This window comes from Hemicordylus capensis, chromosome 4, assembly GCF_027244095.1.
Source record: "Hemicordylus capensis ecotype Gifberg chromosome 4, rHemCap1.1.pri, whole genome shotgun sequence".
NCBI classification, from domain to species: Eukaryota; Metazoa; Chordata; class Lepidosauria; order Squamata; family Cordylidae; genus Hemicordylus; species Hemicordylus capensis.
The window spans coordinates 306,005,069-306,031,373 of NC_069660.1; the positions used below are offsets into that span (position 1 = coordinate 306,005,069).

The 26,305-nt window shown below is 42.3% G+C and overlaps 1 protein-coding gene across 8 annotated transcripts in view; it reads right to left on the bottom strand.

Annotated features, from left to right (window-relative positions):
• ASAP1 (ArfGAP with SH3 domain, ankyrin repeat and PH domain 1) overlaps positions 1 to 26,305 on the bottom strand; it is a 246,538-nt gene that overhangs the window by 23,899 nt on the left and 196,334 nt on the right. For all 8 annotated transcript variants that reach the window (XM_053243643.1, XM_053243642.1, XM_053243637.1 and 5 more), the window contains 10 exons: positions 25,715 to 25,802; positions 25,339 to 25,387; positions 12,347 to 12,510; positions 11,991 to 12,124; positions 10,725 to 10,816; positions 9,533 to 9,719; positions 9,064 to 9,149; positions 7,706 to 7,821; positions 6,435 to 6,502; positions 5,738 to 5,845 (listed from right to left, as the gene is read on the bottom strand). In XM_053243643.1, coding sequence (XP_053099618.1) covers positions 5,738 to 5,845; positions 6,435 to 6,502; positions 7,706 to 7,821; positions 9,064 to 9,149; positions 9,533 to 9,719; positions 10,725 to 10,816; positions 11,991 to 12,124; positions 12,347 to 12,510; positions 25,339 to 25,387; positions 25,715 to 25,802 — 1,092 coding nt within the window. The remainder of the gene's footprint in view (positions 1 to 5,737; positions 5,846 to 6,434; positions 6,503 to 7,705; positions 7,822 to 9,063; positions 9,150 to 9,532; positions 9,720 to 10,724; positions 10,817 to 11,990; positions 12,125 to 12,346; positions 12,511 to 25,338; positions 25,388 to 25,714; positions 25,803 to 26,305) is intronic.

Below are 26,305 nucleotides of genomic sequence, written 5' to 3' on the forward strand. Positions count from 1 at the left end.
GACCAGACCTCTGGTCCAAAGTCTGGTCTTCCATGGGGGAGGGGTGGTCCTCCAAAATGTCTCCCTGGGAACCTCTGTGGCAGCCGCACCACCAGAGCTGGCCTGCGTGGCACTACAGCCTGGTACGCAGTTGCCAGCCTCTGAGTCAGCTTGGGGGCACATTCTTGTGTAGAGCCAGTGAGAACTTGGGCCAGCCTCTGGGCACTGTAGACAGCAGCTTCTGCTCAGCTGCCTATCCAAGGAGGTTCCTGTGCAGTGCCCTCTAGCAGCGAGGTGTGCTGCCTTGTGTGATTTCACAAGTTGTGAAATCTGCAAAGGCTTGAGATGCAGGCAGCTGGGAGGAGCGAAGGCAAGGGGTTGAAACAGAGCAAAGATGAATCTCAGGGAGGTGGGAACTGCAGAGCAGGAGCCTGAATCGGTAGCATCGCTGCTGCACGTAGGAGAGGAGAGGAAGGGAGGAAAATGGGGGGAGGTGGTGTCCATGACCACAGTAATAATGGCCCCAGAGCCCACCGAGGAAGTGAGTGAGATGAGACTGCCAGGATGGATGGATGCATGTGCTTTAGCCAGGAGAAGCCTAGTCTGTCAGGTTTTTGTTTGGTTTGGGGCTAGAAAACAGAAGCAGGGACAGCACTATCTTCTCTCCCCCACAGCCCCTATGCTTGTGGGATACACAAATCATGATCAAACTCAACTGAAGGGATTGTCTGCAGACAGCAGACAGGAAGCAGTCTCATGAAAATGCCAGAAATTCCCCTTCCCCACCAGGGCTGGCTTGGCTTTGTTAGTGGAAAGGGAGGGGAAGAGTTGGGGGAATCAAGCCATTGTTGCTGGAGGTGAAGCAGCTTCAGTCTGTTCCCTGTCAAATGAGATGGCTATATTTGAATCTCAGCCCTCCCTCGCAAACCTTTACTTTCAGTTTCCTACATGTATGTATTGCCTCCTTTCCCAGATAATATTTGCATATATGAATCATTGGTAGAGTGTCGGTTAAGCTATTTCTGTCATCAGAGCCTGTTCCTTTGTGGCTGTCAAAGATAGGGCTCCCCCACACTTCTTTTTTGTTTGTTAAAAAGCTAAACAGTAACTAACAAACATCCACAATGGGAGATGATGCTTATCTTGCAGGAGTGGGGGCGTGCTCCAAAAGGCCATTAGGTCCAGGCTCCAAAATTACCTGGCTGCACCTCTGAGTATATCACATTATAAACTTCAAACTGCACTTCAAAGGAAACTTTCGAAGTCCAAATTATCACTCTCCAAATAAAAAGGTTTAACAAGGTTTCATCTAATTTTTCAGGGTAGTATGAACCCTTGCCATTTTTGTTCTCTTGTGAAATGTTAGTTGCATCACCTTCAACATTTTCAGATTGTATAATTCCAACTTCTGTGAAATCAGAAATCAGTGAAGAAGTTTTAACAGCTTTCCATGCTTCCGAAACCCATTTTGCAACCTCACCGTAGGTTGCTTTGTTCATTTTCCCGCCCTTTGTGAATGTATGCAGGCCTTTCCTCACCCAGTTTTTCCAACGCTTTCGCATTTCACATTTAAATTCCCTGTTCACGGACAAGTCTAAGGGCCGCAAGATTTTGGTTAAACCTCCAGAAATCACAGCTAGTGTAGCTGATACCTTGTTGCATTCATTTTTAGCTGAATCCAGTAAGTGCATGCATAGAGTCCATTACTAAAATACTAAATGGTTGGGAAAAAAGCATCTTTTCTTTCCTGCCGAATTTCATTAAGCCAAACATTATGTCTTCACACATCCATGCTTTCGCATTGGCACGAATAACAATATCCAAAGGAAAATCGCCTTGCGGGATAGATTTCAATTTAAAAATTAGCGTTGGTTTTAGTTTGCTGCCATTTGCGGTGCAGGCTAACATGCACATGAAAGATGTCTTCTCATTTCCGGTTGTCACTATGGAAGCTGTTTTTTTCCTCCTTTTTCTTTCACAGTCCTATTTGAGGGACAGTCAGTGGAACTTCATCCATATTTATTATTTGTGATTGCACAAATTTCCCCCACTCAATAGTGTCCGCAACAAAAGTTAAAAACACTGGTTCCCCCCGCCCCCCCGCCAGTCCTTCAGCAGCTGCTGTCCCATTGTTGTTTTAGTGTGCACAGATAAATTCTTTCATCTCATAAATCTATAGCACCAACACGGGCTACCTTTAAAGTCAGTTATTCCCATTTGTTCTGCCATTAATTTTGCTTGTAGGCGGATTTTCACAGTAGAGACTGCCGTCCTTTTTCTCTCTGCTCTTTAATCTACTCCTCACGGTTATTCACCCAATCAAACCAGGCCGCAACACCACTTCTCCTTGCACGTTTTGATTTTGGCATCCTTGCCAGGTTGTCTTTTTCCGATTTAAACCTATGAATGCAGCGTTCATCCACTTCAAATTCACAGGCTGGAGCTCTATTTCCAATCTGTTCTGCTCTAAGGATAACTCTCATCTTGAAACTAGCAATGTAGCTCTTATGCTGTTTGGGCGTCATTTCCCCCCACAAAATCAGTGGCAGAAATCCTGCCTGGAAATCTAATGTAAATGCCGCATCAGCGGAAGCACTTGTTCATTCATTCAATTTATATACCGCCCTTCCAAAATGGCTTGGGGAGGTTTAGAACAGAATAAAAACAATTAAAACCAGTTAACTATTAAAATCAAAACTACTAAAACAGAATAAAACCAATTAAACATTCAAACAACTAAAAACCCTGGAAAAACAGTGCAACCATTTAAAACAATTTACAGCAGTTTAAAAACCCTGGAAGGCCAGGCCAAACAGATGGGTTTTAAGGGCTCTCCTGAAGGCCAGTAATGAACTCAAATTATGGATTTCTGCAGGGAGTGCATTCCACAGCCCAGGAGCAGCTATAGAGAAGGCCCGCCTCTGAGTCACCAACAGATGAACTTGTGGTAACTGGAGACGAACCTCCTCAGATGACTTTAACATGCGGTGGGGATCATACAGAAGAAGGTGGTCTCTAAGATAACTCAGACCTAAGCTGTTCAGGGCTTTAAAGGTAATAACCAACACTTTGTATTTTGCCCGGAAACATATCGGCAGACAGTGTAACTGTTTCAAGACAGGCATAATATGGTCTCTCCAGGTTGTCCCAGAGACCAATCTGGCTGCCGCATTTTGAACTAACTGGTTTCCAAACGATGTACAAAGGCAGCCCCCCCACAAGGCACATTGCAGTAGTCAAGCTGGGAGGTTACCAGCTGATGCACCACTATTTTGATGTCAGCCTCTTCGAGGAATGGGTGCAGCTGTCGAATCAGCCGGAGCTGACAGAGCTGATAGAAAGCACTCCTGGCCATGGCTTCCACCTGAGATACCAGGGTGAGGCCTGGGTCCAGCAGTAGTCCCAAGCTGCGTACCTGCTCCTTTTAGGGGAGTGTAACCCCATCCAGCACAGAAAGATCTAACCCACTCCTCAGATTCTGAGTCCCCACAATGAGCACCTCCGTCTTGCTTGGATTCAGCTTCAATTTGTTATCCCTCATCCAGCCCATTACTGCCTGTAGGAAGGCATTTAAAGAATGAGCACCATTTCCTGAAGATGAAGAGGAGAAGTTGATTTGGGTGTCATCAGCACACTGATAACACCCAGCACCAAACCTCCTGATGACCTCACCCAGAGGTTTCATGTAGATATTGAAAGGCTTTGGTGATAGAATGGAGCCCCGAGGGACTCCATATAACAGCTCCCATTTTGAGTAGCAACTATCACCAAGTTCCACCATCTGGAATCTACCTGAGAGATAGGAGCGGAACCACTGCAAAGCAGTGCCCCCTATCCCCCAACTCCCCCAAGCGATCCAGAAAGATATCATGGTTGACGGTATCGAACTCCACCGAGAGATAAACAAACAACAACAGAGTCACACTCCCTCTGTCAGTTCCCCAGTAGAGGTCATCCATCAGGCCAACCAAGGCTGTCTCAACCCCATAGCCAGTTCTAAAGCCAGCTTGAAATGGGTCTAGATAATCAGCTTCCTCCAAAACTGTCTGGAGCTGGTCGGCCACCACCCTCTCAATCACTTTGCCCAACCAAGGGAGATTGCAGATTGGCCTGCAACTATCCATCGCTAAGGGGTCCAGGGAAGGCTTCTTAAGGAGTGGTCTAGCCATTGTCTCCTTCAGACAAGGAGGCACCCTCCCCTCCCTCAGCGATGCATTTATGGTATTAACTAGGCCACCTCCAACAATCTCCCTGCTAGATAGAAGCAGCCAAGTTGGACAGGGATCCAGAGAACAGGTGGTAGGCCGCACTGCCCCAAGCAGCCTGTCCACATTCTCAGGAGTCACAGATTGAAACTGATCCAACCTAATACTGCAAGAAGGATTTCTGGACTTCACCTTTTCTTCGAATTCACACATAAATGCCTCAGGCAGCGACCAACAACTTTTAAAAACGTACCCGCTGTGGTGTTTCTACCCAAAATGACAGTACAAAATAAAATACAGCAGCAATAGGTATATTAAAAGTTCAGCAGCAAATTTAACAAAACTTTAATAGGGTAGCTGGCAGTTAGGAACTAACTACGCAATATGAGCAAATGTATATAATGGAGTCCCTGATGTCAGCCCTTTCCCTTACTTTTTTTTCTTTTAAAAATAAGGTTAGGGAGGATTTTGAGCAGAGAAGTAGCCAGTGTGCTTAGCTTTTCTACCACAAATCATTTCTTTTCTTGAAATTGTCCTCTAAGTGGGTTCAGAAAACAAATAAATACACAATACTGGGAAAAGCATAGAGGACTTTGCAAGGGTGATCAGGAGCACAGGAACAGCTTTTACACTGTGGGGTATAAAATGTGCATTTGTCCATAGTGGTTATTCACCACCCTAGTAGCTTTCCCTCTCAAAGCACATTTTATTTTGGTGTTGGGGCTCCCTTGTGCATATTTGCACATAAAATATAGCTAGATCCTGGAAAGCCATTTTCTGAGATGCTTGATGCAAACAAACAAAACTGCATTGTCAAGAAAGAGCTATGTTCTCTCTCTGCATTGGAGAAAGACAATTATAAAACAAGGACATTGTACATTAATTAATTAGGCAGTTTACAAAATGTTCTCCACAATCCTGAACAAGTTTTAAAAATGTGTTTTGTCCAACTTTATTGTTCACTTGCTAGGTTGGATAGAAGTTGGGGACTTTTAACCGGATGTGGATTAATAAGGGAGTACTGTATATAGTTTGCTCACACCATTTTTGTAGTTTCTGAATGAATGTGGGTGTGATATTAGAGTGAGTTACTGAGGCACAGACACAAAGAAATAGTATATTTAACTGCAGGAGTTATGAGTGTTGTTCCAAATTGCTAGCCATTTTCCTGATCAAATGTCTCAAACTCACTTCTAAATGTATTTTCTGCCCCCTGGTCCCATGCATCATCAACCATTTGCCACCCGCCCACCCACGATTGTCCTGCAGAGGTGTATGTGTGCAGCCCACTTCTGTGTGCAAGAATCAGTGCGTTGAAACACAAATGCTACATTTCATGGCATTTTCAGAGGAGCAGAATAGGACATGTCTGACTGCCTCCTTAAAGGACACAGGGGAACATCATTAGCTCAGAGCAACAGCTCTTATTAATTCGTTTCCCCAGAGATTTAGGTGGAATGATGGGGTGGGGTGGGGTGACACACAGGTTGTAGTCATCCCCACAAAGCTGGTATGGGATGTCATTAACCAAAAAGTTTTTGTTTTTTTTTTACCTTGTCATCCAAGTCGTCATCACTTTCATCCATTTCTTCCTGCCGAAGATTCCACTCATATTCTACATGTACATGTGGATTTAGCTTTCCTACTTTGGCCTGCGAAAGCTAAAAAGGCATACAACTTAGAAGTGTGAATTTTATGTCTTATTTTGTTCTTTCCAGAGGCAGTTTTCCCATATTTCAGTTATGATTCATCTGATTTACCCTAGCAAGGCTAGACTGTCAACAGTATATAAAACTTCAAATCCTTTATTAAATAATACAATTCAAATTAAAACAAATAAACAAAACCCACAACACAGTTAACTTCATTCTCCTTGCAAAAATTAGTGTTTGGGGAAAATTAGGAAACATGTTGGCTGGAGGGATGGATAAAGGTTTTGTGAAACATCTGCAAAGAGAGTCATGCGTGTGAGCAGGTGGCCATGGTAAGTTGCAAAGATGCAATATGAAGTGCGAGGCCCTGCAATTAGCCAGAGGAATTCACACCTAATGTGATTATCAGTCTTATGATGCTTCTGCCCAGATGACTTCATGGTTGGTTTTTTGTTTTAAATGAAAACTAAGGATTCTAGATTTTGTGTTAGATATACAGATACTCTGTCTTGCCTTCCTGCACAACCAGAGCAAATTATCTACCCTTTTAAATCCTCCCAGTCCCGCAACTGCAACCCAGTATGTTTTTCTCTCTTACCAAGTCTTCACATTGAGTAGCTTTCAGTCTCTTTGCTATGTCCAGAGCTGTCTCTCCACTTTGATTTACTGCAACATTTAAATATGAAGTTTAAGTATTTATTCAAAATGTGCTGCCAAGTATTATGGTAATGAAAATCAATACTATGAAAAACTAGCACTATGGGAGGAGAGCTGGTCTTGCGGTAGCAAGAATTGTCCCCATTGCTAAGCAGGGTCTTCCCTGGTTTGCATTTGAATGGGAGATGTGTGAGCACTGGAAGAGATCCCCCTCAGGGGATGGGGCCGCTCTGAGAAGAGCAGAAAGTTCCAAGTTCCCTCCCTAGCATCTCCAAAATATGGCTGAGAGAGACTCCTGCCTGCAACCTTGGAGAAGCCACTACCAGTTTGTACAGACAATACTGAGCTAGATGTACCAATGGTCCGATTCTATACAAGACAGCTTCCTATGTTCTTAACGTTTAAAAGGAAGATGAAATGAAAATCAAATCACTGATATAAACAGGCTAGATCCACTAAAAGTGGTCTGGGAGCATTACCTCTTCTTTGGAGCTTCAGAGCAGAAGCCACTCATCAACAGGAGTTCAGTTTTTTTTTTTAAAAAAAAAACACAATTCACAGAAACAAGGAATGCTGTTTTGGCTAGCCAGCTGAATGAAAATGAAAAGGATTTCTTGGTGAAAGGGAGCAAAGACCGCAGATGTGTTGAACTGGCAGAGGAATGACAGAGGCAGCTTGGAGAACTCTGAGCTTGGTGGATTTTAGGACTGTACTTAATCTGTATTGGAAATACTACCATAGGTGCTGCTGTCCACTGTTACTTCCAGCTGCAAATCTGTACATTTTCAGAGTGACATTTTAAGAGCCCAGTGCTCTGAAGGAACATTTAAAAAAAATAAAATAGAATAAAAGTTGACCTTGTAAAGGCTGCCCTGAATTTTCACTATCTGGGAAAGCAGGGGTAAAATTATTCTAACTAGTTAACATCAAAGACAAAACAGCTGAGCTAAATTATCAAAAGGTGAATCTGAAATGTGAAAAAAAAGCAAATTAGGAATTACCAAGAGATTTGCACTAGGGAAGAAAATGCTTTTAATTACTTGAGAAAGAATTTTTAATTACTTCAAGTCCATATCTAAGTTGAAACACTTTCCTTTCACATAATGACATCGTCGACTATACATTTTTGCAAAGTATTTAAAGCGTCTATCCTTTAAAAAAACACGTTTGTATGGAATATTAAAAATATCCCAGAGAAATAGACTTGCTCACCTATATCAATAGTTGGCTTGCCCTTCAAAAGCAATTTCAAACATTCAGGCTTATTATATAAACTGCAGTAGTGCAGAACTGTATTCCCCAATGCTGTCTGTTTATCCAGGTTTCCACTACAAATCAAATTAGGAAAACAGTATTATTGGTCCATGAGAAACCATTCATCTACCATTATACTGGGCAGCATCCAAACTTGTGTGAGTGCAGTTAAGTTCGTGCAAGGGATCTTTTGTGCCCCATCTGCCCTCTACAGCTCCGGGTCCCTTGAAAAATCACTTGAGGGCCCCTTCAAAATGATGCTGGAAGTGACACAAGGGGCTACAGTGGGAGGAGAAAATACCTGGATAGTGGACAGAGGTACTTTCTGGGAACAGAGCTCTGAGGATTCCCCTTTACTATGGTAGTCCTGGGATCATAACATGGTAGTCCCCTAATCATTCCTGAAGGTTCACCAATTCTCAGAAGCAGATTTTCAGGGGATTGTAGTGTGAGGGGAGACATTCCTTGTGAGGGCTTTCTTGTGCAAAGTTGGATGCAACCCACTGTGTTTTCTGTATGGTGTGCACACATGTGTGCACCGAGGAAGATGTTTTATCCTATACTAACAAAATACTATAACTAGATAATATTTCCTTTCCTTATCAGTAGCTTTTCTGACTCTTTGAGGAGTAATATGTATTCCAGTTATGGCAGCTATCCTATCTCCCCACCGTAACTGCAATATTCACATCAGCTCAACTTCCCATTGGCGGAATAATATGGCAGAGAACTGCCTTAGTCCCCAGACTTGACAGACATGCAAGGATTTCCAGACTCCACCACAAATGGAAGTGGGATAAGAAAGTCATGGTAGTAATTAGGCAAAAAAGTTTAAAATTCAGCCTTGTGGTGCAGTAGGACGAGGAACCAAGGCTGCACATATCCTCAAGTTGCAGCAGCAGTTTGAGATCAGAGGCCATGTCACAATTGGAAGAATAGGGAGGTGGTGACTAGTGCATATGAGAGAATATGTGAGGTACACTGAGTAAGCTGGAAAATGTTCAGAAAAGAGCAACCAATGATCAAGGAAAATCTTCTCGTATAGTACGAGGACTCAGGATCACCCAACAGAAATGACTGGTAAGGACTTCAGCACAAACAAAAGGAAGTTTTTCTTCACACAACACATAGCTGGACTAGATGGACTAATCCTTGGTCTAATCCAACAGGGGTCTCTTTATGTTCCTATTTCAGAGACTCGTGGTAGAAATGTAATTCAAAATTTGAGAGACATCATTTTAATGCTTATAACCCAGAATGCAAGCTAATATGGATGGTGTAATAATGATAAAAAACAACAACAAAATAACCTTTACCAGTTTTGTACAAGGAAGTCAACCAGATGGAGTGAAGTTTGGTCAGCAGTCCGGACTGCTAAATGAAGGGCCGTTTCACCTGGCTCCTAAACAAAGGAAGGAGGGGGAAAGAGCTATATAATTACAGGCTCTAGGACTGATTTCACATAGATATTCATGTTCAGTTATGATGCAAATGATTTATCTCTGGCAGAATTCAGATTTACTGAATGGTTTAGCTTTAAAAGATATATATAAATTCAGCCACCACCTTTATCTGTGTGCAAGTATTCATGGAAAAATAATGTATACTATCTCTGGACAAAAGAAGAAATATAATGCATTGGACAACAGTGGCTCATGTGAAGATAAGCTATACAGACAATCATTATTATGAATTGTTCTTATGTAATGTATGTATATCTTTATTTAAAAAACAAAACAAAACCCCACACACAAACACTTTTAGATCACTTGTCTGATGTCTTACCTGTCCAGGCTCTAGCAATGGCTCCATTAGCTCTACCCCTTCTGCATAGACTTGAATTAGTGCAAGTAAATCCCTGGATCTAACAGCCTCAAGTAGTTCATTCAATTTAGCTGCTGCAGATGCACAAGTTTTTCTGGAGAACTTATGATCTACATATTTAGCTGTAATAAATTCTTTACGTGCAGTCCTGAAAAGGGGGAAATTGTTACTAGAAATCTTGTAAGTATCAACAGAGTGCTTTTAAATAAATAAAATTCCATTATGTATCTTAGGCCAGAGAGTAAATTTAAGTAAAAAAGCTTATTTGAAAAACAAATTAGCAATAACCTGTTCACCTATTCTATAGTGTTCTTGCTACATTTACTGAGACCACTAAATCAGTATTCGCCCCCTACCCGCCCACGAAAGGCCTCTGAGAACAAAACTGTCCTATCCCTGCTCAGTCTAAAACCACAAATGTGCAGTTTCAAAGGGTAATTAAATGTATTCACTGGCTAAAAAAGTTGCATATTAAAGCCTAATCTGTTTTCATTTTAAGACATACTTCCAAACCCTTCAACCACAAAGAAACTCCTGACAAGATTACTGCATATGGCATCCTACTGAATAATTTTCCTCATTCAGTCAATGCAGTACATGGAGTTTACTGAATGTTGGATACAGTATGTTGCTGTATCCAACATACTTCTCTTCTTTAACAGAGAAGAAACCTAGAATTGTCCACATCTTACATGGAAAGTTATAGTTGAAACTGCAGGAAGGGATAAGCAAAAGGATGTCATAGCATAAAGAATAGTGGCTGACATGTCCTGCAGCATACTGTGGACGGTGCAGACCTGCCCACACCACTGCAGGGCTCCAACACACATAGCAATTCTGATGGACAAAATGATTATTCTGGTATAGCTCATCCTTGTACAATTGGAGGTCACACACTATTTGCGTTATTCCTAATGCAAGTAGCATGTGAGCTGTAATTGTGCAAAGATGAGTTACAGGTAAAATGAAACTTTAAGTTATCTAATAGTTCCCTCACTCCACCCTCAAATAAATTAAGTGAACTGGATTCTGTGAATAATGAATAATATATAACCAAGCCATGAAGTTAAGAACACTCTTGCTTGATGAAAAAGACAAATATTCTAACATTATCCCACCTCCATTCCCACTATAATAGGGCCTTGTTACTTACATATCACTTGATGGAGTAGGTTTTGGAGAAGGACTTGGTAAGCTCCCTTCCATAATTTCATTAAAACTATTGTTTCCTATGTTCTTGGCCAGCTGTGAAAGATACAAAAGATGGTGCAATTAGGAGTTTGCTATTGCTCTAAGAGTTTCAAAACAGAATATTTAACATGGAGTGCACTTTTGACATTATCTTATGATACAGACCAACTTGCACAAGAGGCATATTCAAGGAGACAAGCAGTCTTGGGCTGAGTCAAACCAAACAGAACCTAAACCGCAACACCAGTTCAGGGAGGGTTTTTCAGTGAGTTGGAACTGAACCCAAACCAAAATCTCTTTGGTGTCTTGACCCTGAATCTTAAACTATATCCCTAAACATAAAAAGTAACTGATTCAAAGTAAGTGATGCAAAAATCAGGCACTCAGCAATGTTATGACTAATGTTTCATTTTCCTATTTTGTATCCTGTTATCTACATGTCTGTAAAAACCTTTTGAGTGCTACAAAAACCAAATCTTTTCTAGTAATGTGCATGAATTGCGATTCAAAGAGCGATTCACAGTACAGCCTCTGCACCTTTAAAAGGGAGAAGAGCAGGTCCATATCTACTCCTCTGCCGCTTGCCCAGCTTCCTGTATTGGCAGCACTCTCGCCAGCTACCATCGTGCACTGGCAACGTTCCTCCCAGCTGCCCTCATGCAATGGTGGCATGCACATGGCTTCTGTGTAAGTGCGGCAGCCATTTGCATGTTTCCCAATGTTGTACAAGGACAGTTGGCAGGAGCACTGCTGATACAGGAAGCTGAGGTGAGCGGCTGAGGAACAGGTATGGGCCTGCTCTCTTCTCTTTTAAAGGTGCCAGGGCTGTGCTGCAAATCCTTCTTTGAATTGCAATTTGTGCACTTCCCTAATATTTTTCTTCTAGTTAAATAGATATAATATGTCCATCTGCTTTGAGAACCACTGTCCAAAGTTACTGTATGAACTAGAGTGTTAGAAAATACAGTTGAACCAGTACCAGACCTGAACTTAAATTTTAGTGGTTGAACTCCATGTTTCAGAGACACCTTTCCCTATAAAATCATAGCCTAGTAGCTCCAAGAAATTCATATTCAACCTAGCTGTTACAGAATCAGACCCACACTAGAAGTACACATACTGAAGCAAAAATAAAAGATCAGTAGTTACCACTCATCATGAGTGATAACTGCCCTTGTGTATGAACTCAAAGATCACTGAATTTTAGTCATTTTATAATGTTGCTTACCAAGAGTTCAGACGTTCCTAATTTGTCTAGTTCTAAAGATTGGATTCGAGAAATATGAACACCCATTTCTCTATGTATTCCAGAACACTCTATACAGGTTAAAATGCCCAGGTTAGTGGAAAGCCATGTTGGATCTGAACAAAAAGCAGAGGAAAACAACAGAAGTAAAAACAGTCCTTTTCTTTTTATTCATAACCATGTTCGTGAATATAAGAAAGCAACAGCATGACAAATATTGATGCCTGATAACATCTATTGCACTGTGGATTTCTTTGGTAAAGTATTTCTAAGAAATAAATTCTCTTCTGGACAATTTTTATATTAGCAAAAATAATTTTAACGTAAACAAAAAATACCTGGTGATCCACAATCACAGCAGACATCATTTCCAGGTAATCTCTGTATGTCATCAATAATGGCTTTTGTAAGATCCTCCAAACTGTTTTCCCCTGTGCTCTGTTCTCCACGGAATGCCATATTTAAAGCTTCTTCTTTACTGTTGGTCAATACTGATATCCATCTAATATAAAATAATTTTTTTAAAGATAGCTGCTAATGAGAAGGCCTTTGTGAGAATGGCAGGAAACAAAAACAAGTGCAACATAGAAAGTAAGCATAACAGGCTTAATAAAAGAATTAATAAGAGAACATATTAGGGAATATGTTTATACTATTAGAAATAACTAAACTAAAAAGGCCCACAATGTTCTGCTTAACTAGCCAGTCCTGTTAGCTTAGAAAAGGGTAAGTCTTAGAATACCAGTAGTTTAGTTGATGTGATGTTAATAAACAGAAAGTCTTCAAGTAATTAGAATGCTTATCCATTTGTTCACAAATTAGAATTCTCACAGGAAGAGGCCACACTGAATCATCTATCACATTCTATTTCTTCATTTTCCTTTTGCATATTTCAAGTACTGTATACTTGTTTCTCTCAGACTCAGAGGAGTTCTAACTGCTTTACAGCCAAAAAAATAAATAAAACGGAAAATGAACTATGTCATTTTACTGAGCGGGCTCTTCCTCGAAGCACTAGCAAATTCACATGAAGCCCATTGCTGAGGTTCACCTCTGTTAGATGAACTTCCACACCCAAAGCATTTAGATTGGCCTTAAGCTTCTCAGTGAGCTGAGGAGCATGGAAATCCACAAATCAGAAAATGCACCAGTTTGCGAGTCTGAATTCAATAGGGTACTATGGGAAATTCAAAGATAAGAATGTGAGACACAGAATTTCTATTAAGATATCTGTTTACTTATATAACTTCAAGTATATACATAGAACAATCAATAAAGAACACTGAAATAGATTTGATTATGAAGGACTCTTAATGAAAAATAATTTCAAGGAGCTTAGTCTTAATTCAGAGCCTTACCACAATTTGTCACAAGTGATCTCTTCCTCATTTGGTCTCATAATCTTTTGCGCAGCATTTCTGGTCACGCAGAATATCATAACTAGAGAAACACCTCAAATCATTCTAATCAAACTCCTCTTAACTATTTCTGTCCGTTAATAGTTCGTTAACTATTTAACGACGGCGATTGCCTACCTCAACCATCAAGGGGGGCCAGGGTGTTTTTTTGGGGGGGGGATATTAGAGGAAGCTCCTTACCATGCTTTGCTGCTCCCCCTGAGTTGTACTGTGCCCCAGAATATTCCCAAATCAGCTGAAAATCAGCCCCAAACCTCCATTTCCCTTTTCTTAAAGGAACAACACAGAGTCATTTTGGGGCTCCAAAATACAAAATGGTGGCCAGCAATGGCCTCCATGGTCATTTCCACCCCCAACCTGCAGAAACACAAGGTCAAAGTTTTTGTTTCTCCCTGCCCTGTGTATGCAGAGATCAGGTGTCTATTGAGAACCACGGATATGGAGGCCCTCCTATATGTAGATATATACCCAGCAAACTGAAGGAACTTGCAGTTCTGATCTCAGAACCACTATTTGTCACCTTTGAGAACTTCTGGAAAACAGATGCAATGCTGGAATACTGGAGATGAACAAATGTTGTCCCTGTATTCAGAAAGGGGGGAAAGGAGGTTCTGAAAAACTACAGGACCAAGAACTTAATAGCCGATCCTAGTATAGATTATTAAATCAGTCTATGAGCACTTAGAAAACAATTTGGTGATTACTAGGATCCTGAGCCAGTTTGTAAAGAACAAGTTATACCAGACTAATCTTATCTCTACTTTTAACAGAATTACTAGTTGAGTGGGCATGCATGAGAATGCTGTGGACAGATTTTGATTTCAGCAAAGCACCTGACAAACTCTCCCATAATATCGTTGTTGCCAAGATGGGGAAATGTTAGATGCTACTGTTAGGTGGATTCAGCTATAGCCAATGAGTGCTCATTAATGGCTCCATGTCCATGGAGAGAGATATTGAGTTGAGTGCCACAGGGCCCTGCACACTTCAATGGTCCTAAAAATGGCTTGGATGAGGGTGTAGAGAAAATGTTTATCAGGTTTGCAGATGACACTAAGCTAGGGAACAGGGACTAGCTAACACCTAGATAGAAGACAGAAGCAAGGTTGAAAAATCTTTACAGACTTAAACACTGGATCAAAACAAACAAGATGAAACTCAACAGAGAAAAAAATGCAAAGTCCTACACTTAGGTAAGGGAAACCAAATGCACAAGTGAGGAACATGGGAAAATTGGCTTAGCAGCAATACAGGTGAAAAGGATCTAGGTGTTTTAGAAGACCACATGTTGAACTTGAGCCAACAGTGTGATACAGCTTCTAAAAAAAACTAATACAGTTTTGAACTGCATTAAGAGATATAGTGCCCAGGATATGAGAAGTCATCATTCCACTCTATACTGTGCTGGTGGACCTCACTTGGAGTACTATGTCCACACCTGAGCACTGCATTGTAAAGAGGACACTGATAAACTGGAATGGGTTCAGAGGAGGGCAACAAGAAAGGTAAGGAAAGCAAGTACTATAAGGAACAGCTAAAGGAGCTGGGGATGTTTCAAATTAAAAAAAAGAATACTAAGGGGAGATATGACAGACATCTTCCAATACCTGAAGGGCTATCACATAGAAGAGTAGACCTGTTCCCAGTTGCTCGTGAAGGTAGGGGCTAGACCCAATGGACTGAAATATGGAATTTCTTAATTGTAAGAGCTGTTCAATAGTGAAACAGTCTGCCTTGTGCAAGTGGTGAGCTCTCCTTCTCTAGAGGTTTTCAGAGACCGGAAAGTAATTTCTCAGGGATTCTGGAACAGAATCCTGCACTGACCATTAATAATCAAACAATAGCTTTCGTTTTATGAGGTGACAGGAACTATGTCTCTTATGCATACCTGAAAAGACAATGAATATGTCTTCTTAGCCTGTTTGGGAGTGGCTGACATGTTGATATAAAATCAAGTTAAATAGGGAAGGGCCAGCTGAGAATCCAACAGGATAACTATATTCCTCCAGTATGGGAAGTAAAATGCTGGGGTGGGAATGGAACAAGGAGATGGCTACACCACATCCCTCTCCATTCATACTGAGGCAGGTGAGCTGGTCATGTGCACTGAGCACCCAGTGAAACTGACTATCTGCCCCAGTTAATGAAATAGCTGAGGCTTATTAAATTACATATATACTTATGGTGCTATACTTTATTTGCTATGAATAAATCTATTTTTATAAAGTCCTTATATTTTAGAAGGATTCATGTAATAAGCAATCAAAACAATAAGACTAAATAATGTTCAACTGGTGGCACCTAAAATCAGTGGACAATAACCTCACCTGAATGTTACAAAACAGACTGTTTGCAAGCATTTCTCTGTTAGGTACTGTAAAGTGTGCTGTCGAGTCGGTGTCGACTCCTGGCGACCACAGAGCCATGTGGTTGTCTTTGGTAGAATACAGGAGGGCTTTACCATTTCTTCCTTCTGCGCAGTATGAGATGATGCCTTTCAGCCTATATCGCTGCTGCCCGATATAGGTACCAAAACAAAAGCAAGGGCGATCACAGAAATACAGCCAAGCAAAACAGAGGGGGGATAAAACCCAACCGCGACTAAGGCTAACGTGTATAAAAATTGTATATAGCAAACAAACAATAGAGATATGTATTAATATACAATAGGCCAATAGTGAGGTAATCTCTGATTTCTAGCACTGATGAAAAATTAATAATTAAACCAAACATAACAATCAATCCCTTGTGGAAGAATGCAGGCTTCACATGTCGAATGGCTCTTCCAGATATAAGCCGTTTCGCCGAGACAGCTTAGATAGCTGAGACAGATAGGAGGCTGATGAAGCTATCTCTGCGAAACGGCGTATATCCGGAAGAGCCGTTCAACATGTGAAGCCTGCATTCTTCCACAAGAGCATGAGTGGGCTTAGTCTGTGATTGATGACACCCATATTTTATTGAGGCTACGCTCGGTTGGTTCCCCCCCAACCTGGAACTTTCACTCCTGCACAGATGATATTGAGCCTTGCCCACTTTATCCAGCAGACCCATTTTTGCCCTGTTCAGTTATATCTCGACATGTGAAGCTTGCATTCTCCCACAAGGGCATGAGTGGGCTTAGTCTGTGATTGATGACATCCACATTCCATTGAGGCTACACTCTATTTGGGGTTTTTTTGTAATCTGGAACTTTGCCCTGTTCCGTTATATCTCTTCTGGATGTCTTGGATCATCATTGTACATGTTATTTTGAATTGTTATGTTTGGTTTAATTATTAATTTTTTTATCAGTGCTAGAAATCAGAGATTACCTCACTATTGGCCTATTGTATATTAATACATATCTCTATGGTTTGTTTGCTATATACAATTTTTATACATGTTAGCCTTAGTCACGGTTGGGTTTTATCCCCCTCTGTTTTGTTCGATATAGGTACCAGCGGGGATTTGAACAGGCAACCTCATGCTTGCCAGGCAAGTCATTTCCCGCTGCACCATTACCGTGCTAACTAGGCAAAGAGGCACCGTTTACTGTGGTGATTCTCTTTATTTAGCAGGGGGAGAGTAACTGGCCCTATCCACCCCCAGCACAGTACTTCCAGTGACTGTTGCTGGTGTGTGTCTTATGTTTCTTTTTAGAATGTGAGCCCTTTGGGGACAGGGAGCCATCTTATTTGTTATTCTCTTTGTAAACCGCCCTGAGCCATTTTTGGAAGGGTGGTATAGAAATTGAATTATTATTATTATTATTATTATTATTATTATTATTATGTGGCTTTAGGTACCCAATCCACCCCCAAATTAATGGAAGTTGAGACCTAACCATTAAAAAACTCTTATTTGTATAGAAAATGAAGATTTACTATTAAGTATTTAATTAGTCCCTTAGAGAATATACATATTTATGGATAACTGTAACAGGCACATTTTAGATAGCATTTTACTTGAGGTATATATATCCTGATATGTTTAAAAACTGCAATGCTTCCATTCATTTTCAATTAATAAAACAAATATGTTGCAAGCCAAATTAAAAACATCTCACAGAGGACATGATGCTGTTTGATTCATTTGTAAGTAATAGTCTGAATTACTTATAAAAATTGCAGCTGAAAAGCACTACAGTTATTTGTAACGCTGGTTTAAATTTCTAAGGCAGGAAAATGTCATTAGTTTTCATTAATTTTATTGCTGCTAAATCCAGCAAGCATCTCAGTTTTATTTGCAGGTCTAAGAAATTCAATTTAGCATTGACACTATTAAACAATACATTTAGCAGCAAACACATTCCAGGCCACGGAAGTTGAATAAAGTTCCTTTATTCTACTGATTTGTATTGTAACTACAGGCAGTACTCCACTTAAGACACTTCAAGTTAAGACTAATGGCACTTAAGACACTTGAAAACTGCCACTTTGTTTCAACATTATCACTGTATTTCAACTTACAACACTTTCCATGGGAGGGGAGAATCCATTAGATGGCTGCTGCGTTAGTAGGCTAAAGGCGGCAGCGTTGACAATGGCAGTTCAAGCTCACATTGTCATTGAGACTGGTAGTCTTTGGTGGCAGGTGATGCTCTAGTTGTCAAAGAATTGACTAATTCACCCATCCAAGAGGCTCCCTCTGTTTTATTTATTTAATTTATATACTGCCTGACTCCAAAGGCTCTAGGCAGTTGTCACCACTGCTACTTCAACTCCTCCTCCTTCAGGCTCAGCTGTCGTACCATAATGGCAAGAAGAAAGAGCTTGGCTTATTCCCTCCCCACAAACCACTCCCTGCTCCACCCTCCTTCCTTCCCTCCCTTTCTAACCATCTGCCAGTAGAAGGAAGAGATGGAGATGAACTACCCAGCTGCCTGCCTCCTTCCCTCCCTCAGAAGAGTGAGAAAGAGCTAGGAAGGGACTGGGAAGGGAGTGGGTAAAACGTAAGATTATAAGAAGTTGCTTTATATTAAGTCAGACCATTGGTCCATCTCTCTCAGTGTTGTTTACGCTGACCGGAAGCAGCTCTCCAAGCTTTTAGGTAGTAGTTTTCCCAGTCTTATCTGGAGATGCCAGAGATCGGGCCTAGGATCTTGCATCCTTTTTGCATCCAAGCAGACACTTTACCACTAAGCTGCAGTTCCATTCCTATGATGGGGCGAACAGCTTCCGATTCTCCATCACCAGCTTCTCCACTGCATATCAATGAACGATACACCATCAACTTTGACAGCAGTAGGAAAAAAATAGGGTATATGGCCTTGGTTTAGAAACAAAATCCCTATTCATAACATTGTTTCCTATGGGGAAAAGAGGTTCTGAGCAAAGATGTTTTCACTTAAGACACTGTTTCCAGGAACCAACTGTGTTGTAAATCTGAGGGTTTCCTGAAATGGGAAATACTACTAGCTTGAGATATTGTGGTAGTATGCTGAATGGCCTTGGTTTTTTCTGCTTCCTCCTTAATAGAGCATTCTACCAGCAGGTTGTGCCTCTCCTTAGTGACAGAGAGCAAGTACTGAACACTTGGATTGCTCACACATTTCTTCCTATTAGCACATTATCCTGACAGTATGGAAAGAGGAAGTGCAACTTGTGTTTTGTATTTCAGAGTGTTCACATAAATCCCAAAGATAATCCCAAGCAGAATTTCATATGGGCAAAGTAGGCAGGTGCCTGAGCTCAAGAAAGTAAACTATTCCATCTTTTCTCTCTTTCTGCGTGATGAGAAGGAAGTAAGTTCAAAGGGTGATTATATATATATATATATATATATATACTAGTAGACATGAAGCCCGTTACATTAACGGGCGCTAGAAGAGTTGTGTAGAAATGTTTGCAAGAACAGTCTTTCTTCAAGGGACTGGGTGGGCCGAGTCGCGCTGTGTCTCCGGAGCCATGAGCGCATCTCCACCAGGTTCAATCTGCCATGTGGGGCTCCACCCTGCTTCTCCCCTTCTGACCCCCACCAGCCTTGGAGTAAAAACCATTTCCTCCTCCACCTTCAGGCCCGAACCTTGACCCCAGAACCTGTCTCCTTTGCGGGCTGCAGCTCAGCTTCTGTGTGGCTTTTATGATGGCTCGCAAGAGCAGGTGCTGAGCCCGGCGGCGGGCAGCGGCGAGGCGGTGTCGGAGGCGCTGTGCTGCGGGGGTTCGCCCACCACCTGTCCTCCTCGGCTCCCTTCCCGTCCCAGTCCTCTGTTCTCCTCCTCGGCTCCCTTCCCACCATTTTCGGGAGCCCCGTCCTCCCCTTCCCTTGTCCTCCTCTTCCTTTGACCTTCCAAAGGGCAGCGGGGCTTCGCCCACCACCCGTCCTTCTCCTCAGCTCCCTCCCTGCCATTTTCGGGAGCCCCGTCCTCCTCTTCCCTCGTCCTCCGTTTCAGTTGTTGCCTTCGTTCCGGCTGTTACTGGGCAGCATATTGGAATTCTCGCAGAATCTCATGAGAGTTCCAACGCGCTACGCATGCGCAGAACACCCGCAAGAGACACGGACGCAGGTACCTTAGGGTTTTATTATATAGAATCACTATAGCTAAGCCATTCTTAGAGCCATCCAGGCTTGCTGCTGCCACCACATCTTGTGGCAGAAAATTCTACAGGTTAATTATGCATTGTGTGAAAATGTATTTCAAAAGTACTTCCTTTTGTGGGTCTCAAATTTCTTGGCAATCATTTTCATGGGATGACCCCTTTTTCTAGTGTTATGAGAAAGAGAGAAAAATGTCTCTCTCTCCACACCATGCATAATTTTATAGACCTCCAATCATGCCTCCCCTCAGTTGTCCTTTTTCTAAACTAAAAAGCCCCAAGTATTATATTGGGCAGAAGCTATATAGGAAGATGCTGAAAGGCATCATCTCATTCTGCACGGGAGAAGGCAATGGTAAACCACTTCTGTGGAGAAGGCAATGGTAAACCAAGACAACCACATGGCTCTGTGGTCTCAGGAGTCAACACTGACCCATAATCATCTTGGTTGCAGTCTTCTGCACCTTTTCCAGTTTTATAATGTCCTTTTAAAGGTATAGTAACCAGAACTGCACACAGTACTCCAAATGTGGCCGCACCATAGATTTTTATAAGGGCATTATGACATTAGCAGTTTTATTTTCAATCTCCTTCCAAATTATTCCGAGCATGGGATTGGCGTTTTTCACAGCTGCTGCTCACTGAGTCAACACTTTCAATGAGCTATCCACCACAACTCCAAAATCCCTCTCCTGGTCAGTCACTGGCATCAGGTTTTTTTGCCCCAATATACATCACTTTATACTTGCTAACACTGAACCGCATCTGCCATTTTGTTGTCCACTCCCCCAGTTTGGCAAGTTCCTTTTGGAGCTCCTCGCAATTTCTTTTGGGATTTCACTACCCTAGAGTTTGGTGCCATCTGCAGATTTGGCCAACTCACTGCTTACCTTTTCCCATGGCTGCTAAGTCTTCTCAAGAGTCTTTGATGAGGAACTATGTCAAAATCTTTTTGCAAGTCCCAATATACTATGTCAATAGCAGTACCTTAATTCACACACCTTTTGACTCTCAAAGAACACCAAAAGGTTGCTGAGGCAAGATGTCCCTTTGCAGAAGCCAAATTGGTTGTCCTTCAGCAGGGCCTATTCTTTAGGGATGTACACGAATTGATTTTTTCATTTTGATTTGTACCCGAATCAAATCACCCCCCAAAAAGGGGTCCCAGGGGCAAAAGAGTGGTGTGGGTGGTAGTGCCCAATGGATGGGAGCTACCACCCAAATTTCAAAATAAATTCTTTAAAAATCACCCCTTTCACCAATTTATTTGAAAGCTGGGTGGTAGCAGGCACCCATTGGGGCACTACCACCTGACCCACTCTTCTGCCCCTGAAACCCCTTTTCTGCCCTAAAGACATGACAACTTCAAAAATCATTTAAAAATCACCCCTTTGCCCAATTTCTTTGAAATTTGAGTGGTAGCTTCCACCCATTGGGCACTAACACCCAACCCACTTTGGCCACAAAATGAAGGTCCGAATCTCTGAAATTTTCGGGTCTGAATCTGGGGTGATTTGTTTTGTACCTGAATCTGAGCAATTGAGGACAGGGGTGACTTGTTTTGTCTACAAATCACCCGAATCAGCCAGATTAAGGTACAAATCATTTTGTAGCCGAATCGTTTCACACATCCCTATTATTCTTCTATATGCTTAACAATTTTATCTTTGAGAATGCTTTCCATACATCTGTCCAGAACAGACATTAGGCTAACTGGCCTATAATTTCCCACATCCCCCCCAGATCCATTTTTTAAAAACCTGTGTTATATTGGCTACTTTCCAGTCTTCTGGTACAGAGCCTGACTGTAGGGATATTTACATATTTTTGCAAGAAGGTCGGCAAGGAGCCCTGCTGTACTGAGCCAAAGGCTCATCTATTCCAAACTATAGGAAGCTTCTCTGTCGCTATTTAGAAGAGATAGCTAGTGTTAAATATAAAAAAGTAATTTGAAAATGTTTATAGTAATCTTTGGCTTACTCCCTTCTTTCAAATGAATCTCAAAGCAATTGCTTCCCTACACTGGCTGACTTTCCATGAAGGGGAACACCAGTTTGAGGAACCCGCTGGGGCTGCTGTGCAATATGAAAGGCAGCCTCGTGGTGTTGCAAAGGTGGAAAATTGCACAATGGCCTAAACAGCGCATTGGCATTTCCACAGCACTACTTTCCATTGGAAATGAAGCAAGTGCTGCATACTGTTTTAGGTCACTGCACAACTTCCCACCGTCACAAAATCAGGGCTGCTTCTCATGGTGTGCAGCAGCCCTGGCAGGGCTCCAACACCAGTGTTCCAGCGCAAAGAATGTCAGACAGCATCTTTTTCTCCAATTACAAATGCTAATGAAAGATTACCATAGGTGAAATAATGAGGTGAATAATGAGGGGGGAAAGACAACTTAACAAGTTATGAGTCTTCCAATGTGTCAGTAATCTGGTTCTCAGTAGTAATTGTTCTCTGGAAAATGTAGATCTACAAGTGCAATAGGAACTGGGAGCACAGCTCCCTTTCTCACCCATTTGCTTTAAAGGGATTTAAGGCAAGTTCTGATTGCTATAGTGAATGGGATCCTATTATGTGGTTCAGCTCCCTTTACAGGGAAAAAGTGGACATAACAAGCAATCACTGCTTCTTTTGGTCCTCGGAGCCCAGGGGTCACAGGCAAGTGGCAGCATTAAGGACTTGGTCCTTGTTCTAAGCTCTCTCCCTGTGGAGAGAAGGAAACACAGAGGCCTGGTGTAGAGACGACGCTAAACCACGGTTTAGCATTATGTGCATAAGCCTTGGGCTCCCCTCTCCATGGCTTAGCTACATTTTCTTGTTTCATCCAAATATGAATAAGTGAATAAACCATGATATCAAACCATATTATGTGGTGGTGAACATAGCAGACACTGTGTGCACATGCTGTGAAAAGCCGCAGCTAACCGATGTCTGTCTGTCTCAAGGATGAGTTCTGTTTTTATTCCTACACATAAGAACAGGCCAGGAGCCAAACCACCTTACATGCAAACAGTCCCCTGTAATCCCCAAATGGTCACCTTCTCCAAGGTCAAAGGAACCTTCAAAAGGCATTCAATGAGGTGTGAGAAACTGGCACAGGAAGGGAACATTTGGTGAACACTGTTCCCCATGAATCCATAGAGGTGCTTAGCAAACTAACATGGGCTATATTTAATGTAACACGAAACCAGAGCTAAACAGGGCAGAGATTGGTACTTCATTACGTCTAAATGTGTGCAACCATGGTTATTTAGCACAACTGATGTGTGGTTTCCCTCGACAAACTTCAAATTTGAGCCTTCAGTTTGCACAAAGTTTTGCAACTGAAACCAGAGGTTTGGCCACCTTAGCGTTACGTCCAAACATAGACAGCGCCATAACCGTGGTTCCGTGCAGTTTCTGGAACTGCAATCAGAGATATGGTGGCACAGACATACCCAGGATCTCACCCACTCAGTGCCTGCAATGCTTCTCGCTTGCTGCCTCTCTGAGCACTCGCCCCGTCTTCGATACAACAAAGCAGTTGCTCGGCAACAGGGATGCCATCACATCCCAGCCTAAGCTTGTCAGCCTGTCAAACGTCAAAGTCACACAGGGACATGTCCTCTTTCCACTCTGTCTCTTGCTCCCCCTCTCCTGGAAAGCAGGGGGGATGGGATGACAGGACAGGCACTAAGTGCTTTGCTCCCCAAAAATGAAGCAACAAAGATGTATGTTCACAAGAACTCCTGGTGGCAACATAAGCAGGACATCCCATTTGAGTGCTGGGATGGAAACATATGGTTGGGAAGCGATACCTGGACCCAGTTTACTGGGCAGCCTCAACCAGGGATTCTTGAATGGCTAATATGATGATGTTGGGGAAGAGGGCCCATCCCCCTCCCCTTGGGGGTACCTCTGTGGTCCACAGGTTTACTCATGAGAAGGGTAATAGGAAAAGCATTGCCAACACTTGGGCAATAGGAAAAGCATTGCCAACACTGAGAGGGGAGATTCCTCTCTGATAATGATGGATGCTGATTGAGCAGACCACTCACTCATGAGAGTGTAAGGGCATGGGGACAACCCCTCGCAACTCATGAGAAGATCCATTTGTGGGGACAGGGGTGTCGAGTCAAATAGCTGATGTGCGATGACATCCCCTTCTTCCATGGACTGCTCTCTCAAGAGAGTGCCAGGCCATGGGGGCTGGATGGCAGATTCCGCTAAGCCAGGTTGCTCTATATAGGAAAAAAACGAGGACGGCTTCCCCGGAAACTGCTCTCCCTATCTTGGCAACTGCTGCCAAAAAGATGTCAAAGTGTGCCCTCTGCCAGCACATTTAGTCATTTGGACATGCCCAACCTTGCTTGTGTTCCCAAATGGCAACACCACTCTCCTTGGATTGCTGGAAATCGGGGCATCCCTCACCCACAATTGCCCATGGTGGCAGGTCTGCATACGGCGCAATGCCAGTCCGAACCCGGGGATTTTGTATCAGTGTAAAGAGCTGTCTCTGCACCCGGTGTTTACGCTGTCCAAACACACAGTGAGGCTCTGACACATTGAGTGTCACAATCTCCTTTGGATCTCCGCAAGGCTTCCAGGTGAGGAGGGGGTTGCAGTGCAAAAATTCTGTCATTAACCAGAGAGAGCAGGGGCCCCATGCAAGTGGGGTTGCCATTGCTGGGTTAGCTCAACTCATAAGCATGCAGTCTGATGGAAGACTGAGTCCTGACCCCAGGATCCTTTGCATTCCCTCATATACATATCCCCTCCTAGGAAATCATTATGTTCCCTTCCCTTTCCTGAGTAATAAGAAATAGTATCCCCACCCCCCAGATCTACAGCTCCCTGCCCCCAGAAATCGTGCTTGTGCAGGACAGTTTTGTTTGGGGGCTCTTAGGAGGGCAGTAATAAGTGCTTCTTATTACTGTCATAAGAAGTGCTGTCATGGCTTGGCATTTAAGTGATTTAAATGCCTCTTCCATGCCGAAGGCAGGCAAACTGTTCCGAAAAAGCACAATCGTGCTTGGCATGCCCCTTTTAGGATTGGATTGTGGCTAATGGCAGCCACTCCTGTGATGTGCTGATGCTTTGCCCACAGTCTGGTGATGCCAGCGCTATGGAGCTTGCTGGGATCCAACCTCGGCGGACCAGGAGTAAAAAGGGGCCCCTCAGTCCTGAAACCAGACCATGGTTGGACGAATGTCTGTGATACAATTCACAGTTTGAAAAATTAACCATGGGTCCAATCACCTCCGGCTTTGTATTACATTGAATGCGGCCATGATCTTCCCGGGACCCCAGTCAAAATGTGTGAAATGGCTCTAAACAAATGCTGTGCAAGCAATTTTATAGGAAAACAAAATAAAACTTTTTTACTGAGTAAAGGAAAGAAAACAGTCTTACGCTACGTAGTCTTGTTCATCTTCTGCCTGAAAGTGGTATGTTCTGTTATCTGGAATACAAACATACAAACTTCAAAATATTGAACACAGCTAAAAGGTTTTACATTAAGTTGCTTAAAGTTTCAAAACTTTGGCTACTAAAATACATTTCATGACTGAGGACTCATGTCAAAGCCTACAAATCTATAAAGTATCTGTTTTCAGTAGGAAACATTTTGATCATACCAAGAACCAATAATAACAGTTAACTAGCTTATTAAAAATTATCTAGAGGGTATTGATATGTAAAATGTGTGACTTAGAATAACTATCTGTCTAAACCCAGTGCAAATGACTAGATAGGATACAAATGCTAATTAACTTTAAATATAACATACGTGATATCAGGTCAAATGATTTCTTGTCTTCAGCATTTGGTTTCACCTGGCAGGTTAGTAAGTTCAATTTAGCTGGTTGCCTGTTTGACTAAAAAAGAAAATTAATTTTACTTATAACATTCAGAGCCAACATAAGAAGATGTCTATTTTCTTCCATTGTTGCAGTTTATCCTTTTTATCTGCGACAACTTATCTACATGCTGGAACACAGAATTATTATATGGAATAGAACTGTGTCTTCATTCATTCACTGATATTTTAAGAAGTGATGATTTGCAGCTTTATTATCTTATTCAAAATATGGAGTTTAGCTTCTGTTGCAGGGTTCTAATACACATTCAATCACTCTTCTATATAGTTAGTTCTCGTAAATGTACCTGTTGCTAATCCCATGCATGGCAGCTCTTGCGAGAGTTTGCGAGCAGCTGCCTGGATAGCGACAGAGATGGGACAGGGGAGGAAATAGCAGGGAGCAGGTGGCGGCAGCGGGCTGGCCTGGCTGCCAGGAGGAAGAGGAGGCAGCAGCGGCGGGCTGGGCCGGCCGCCGGGAGCAGGAGGTGGCAGAGGGCTGGTCCGGCCGTTGGGAGGAGG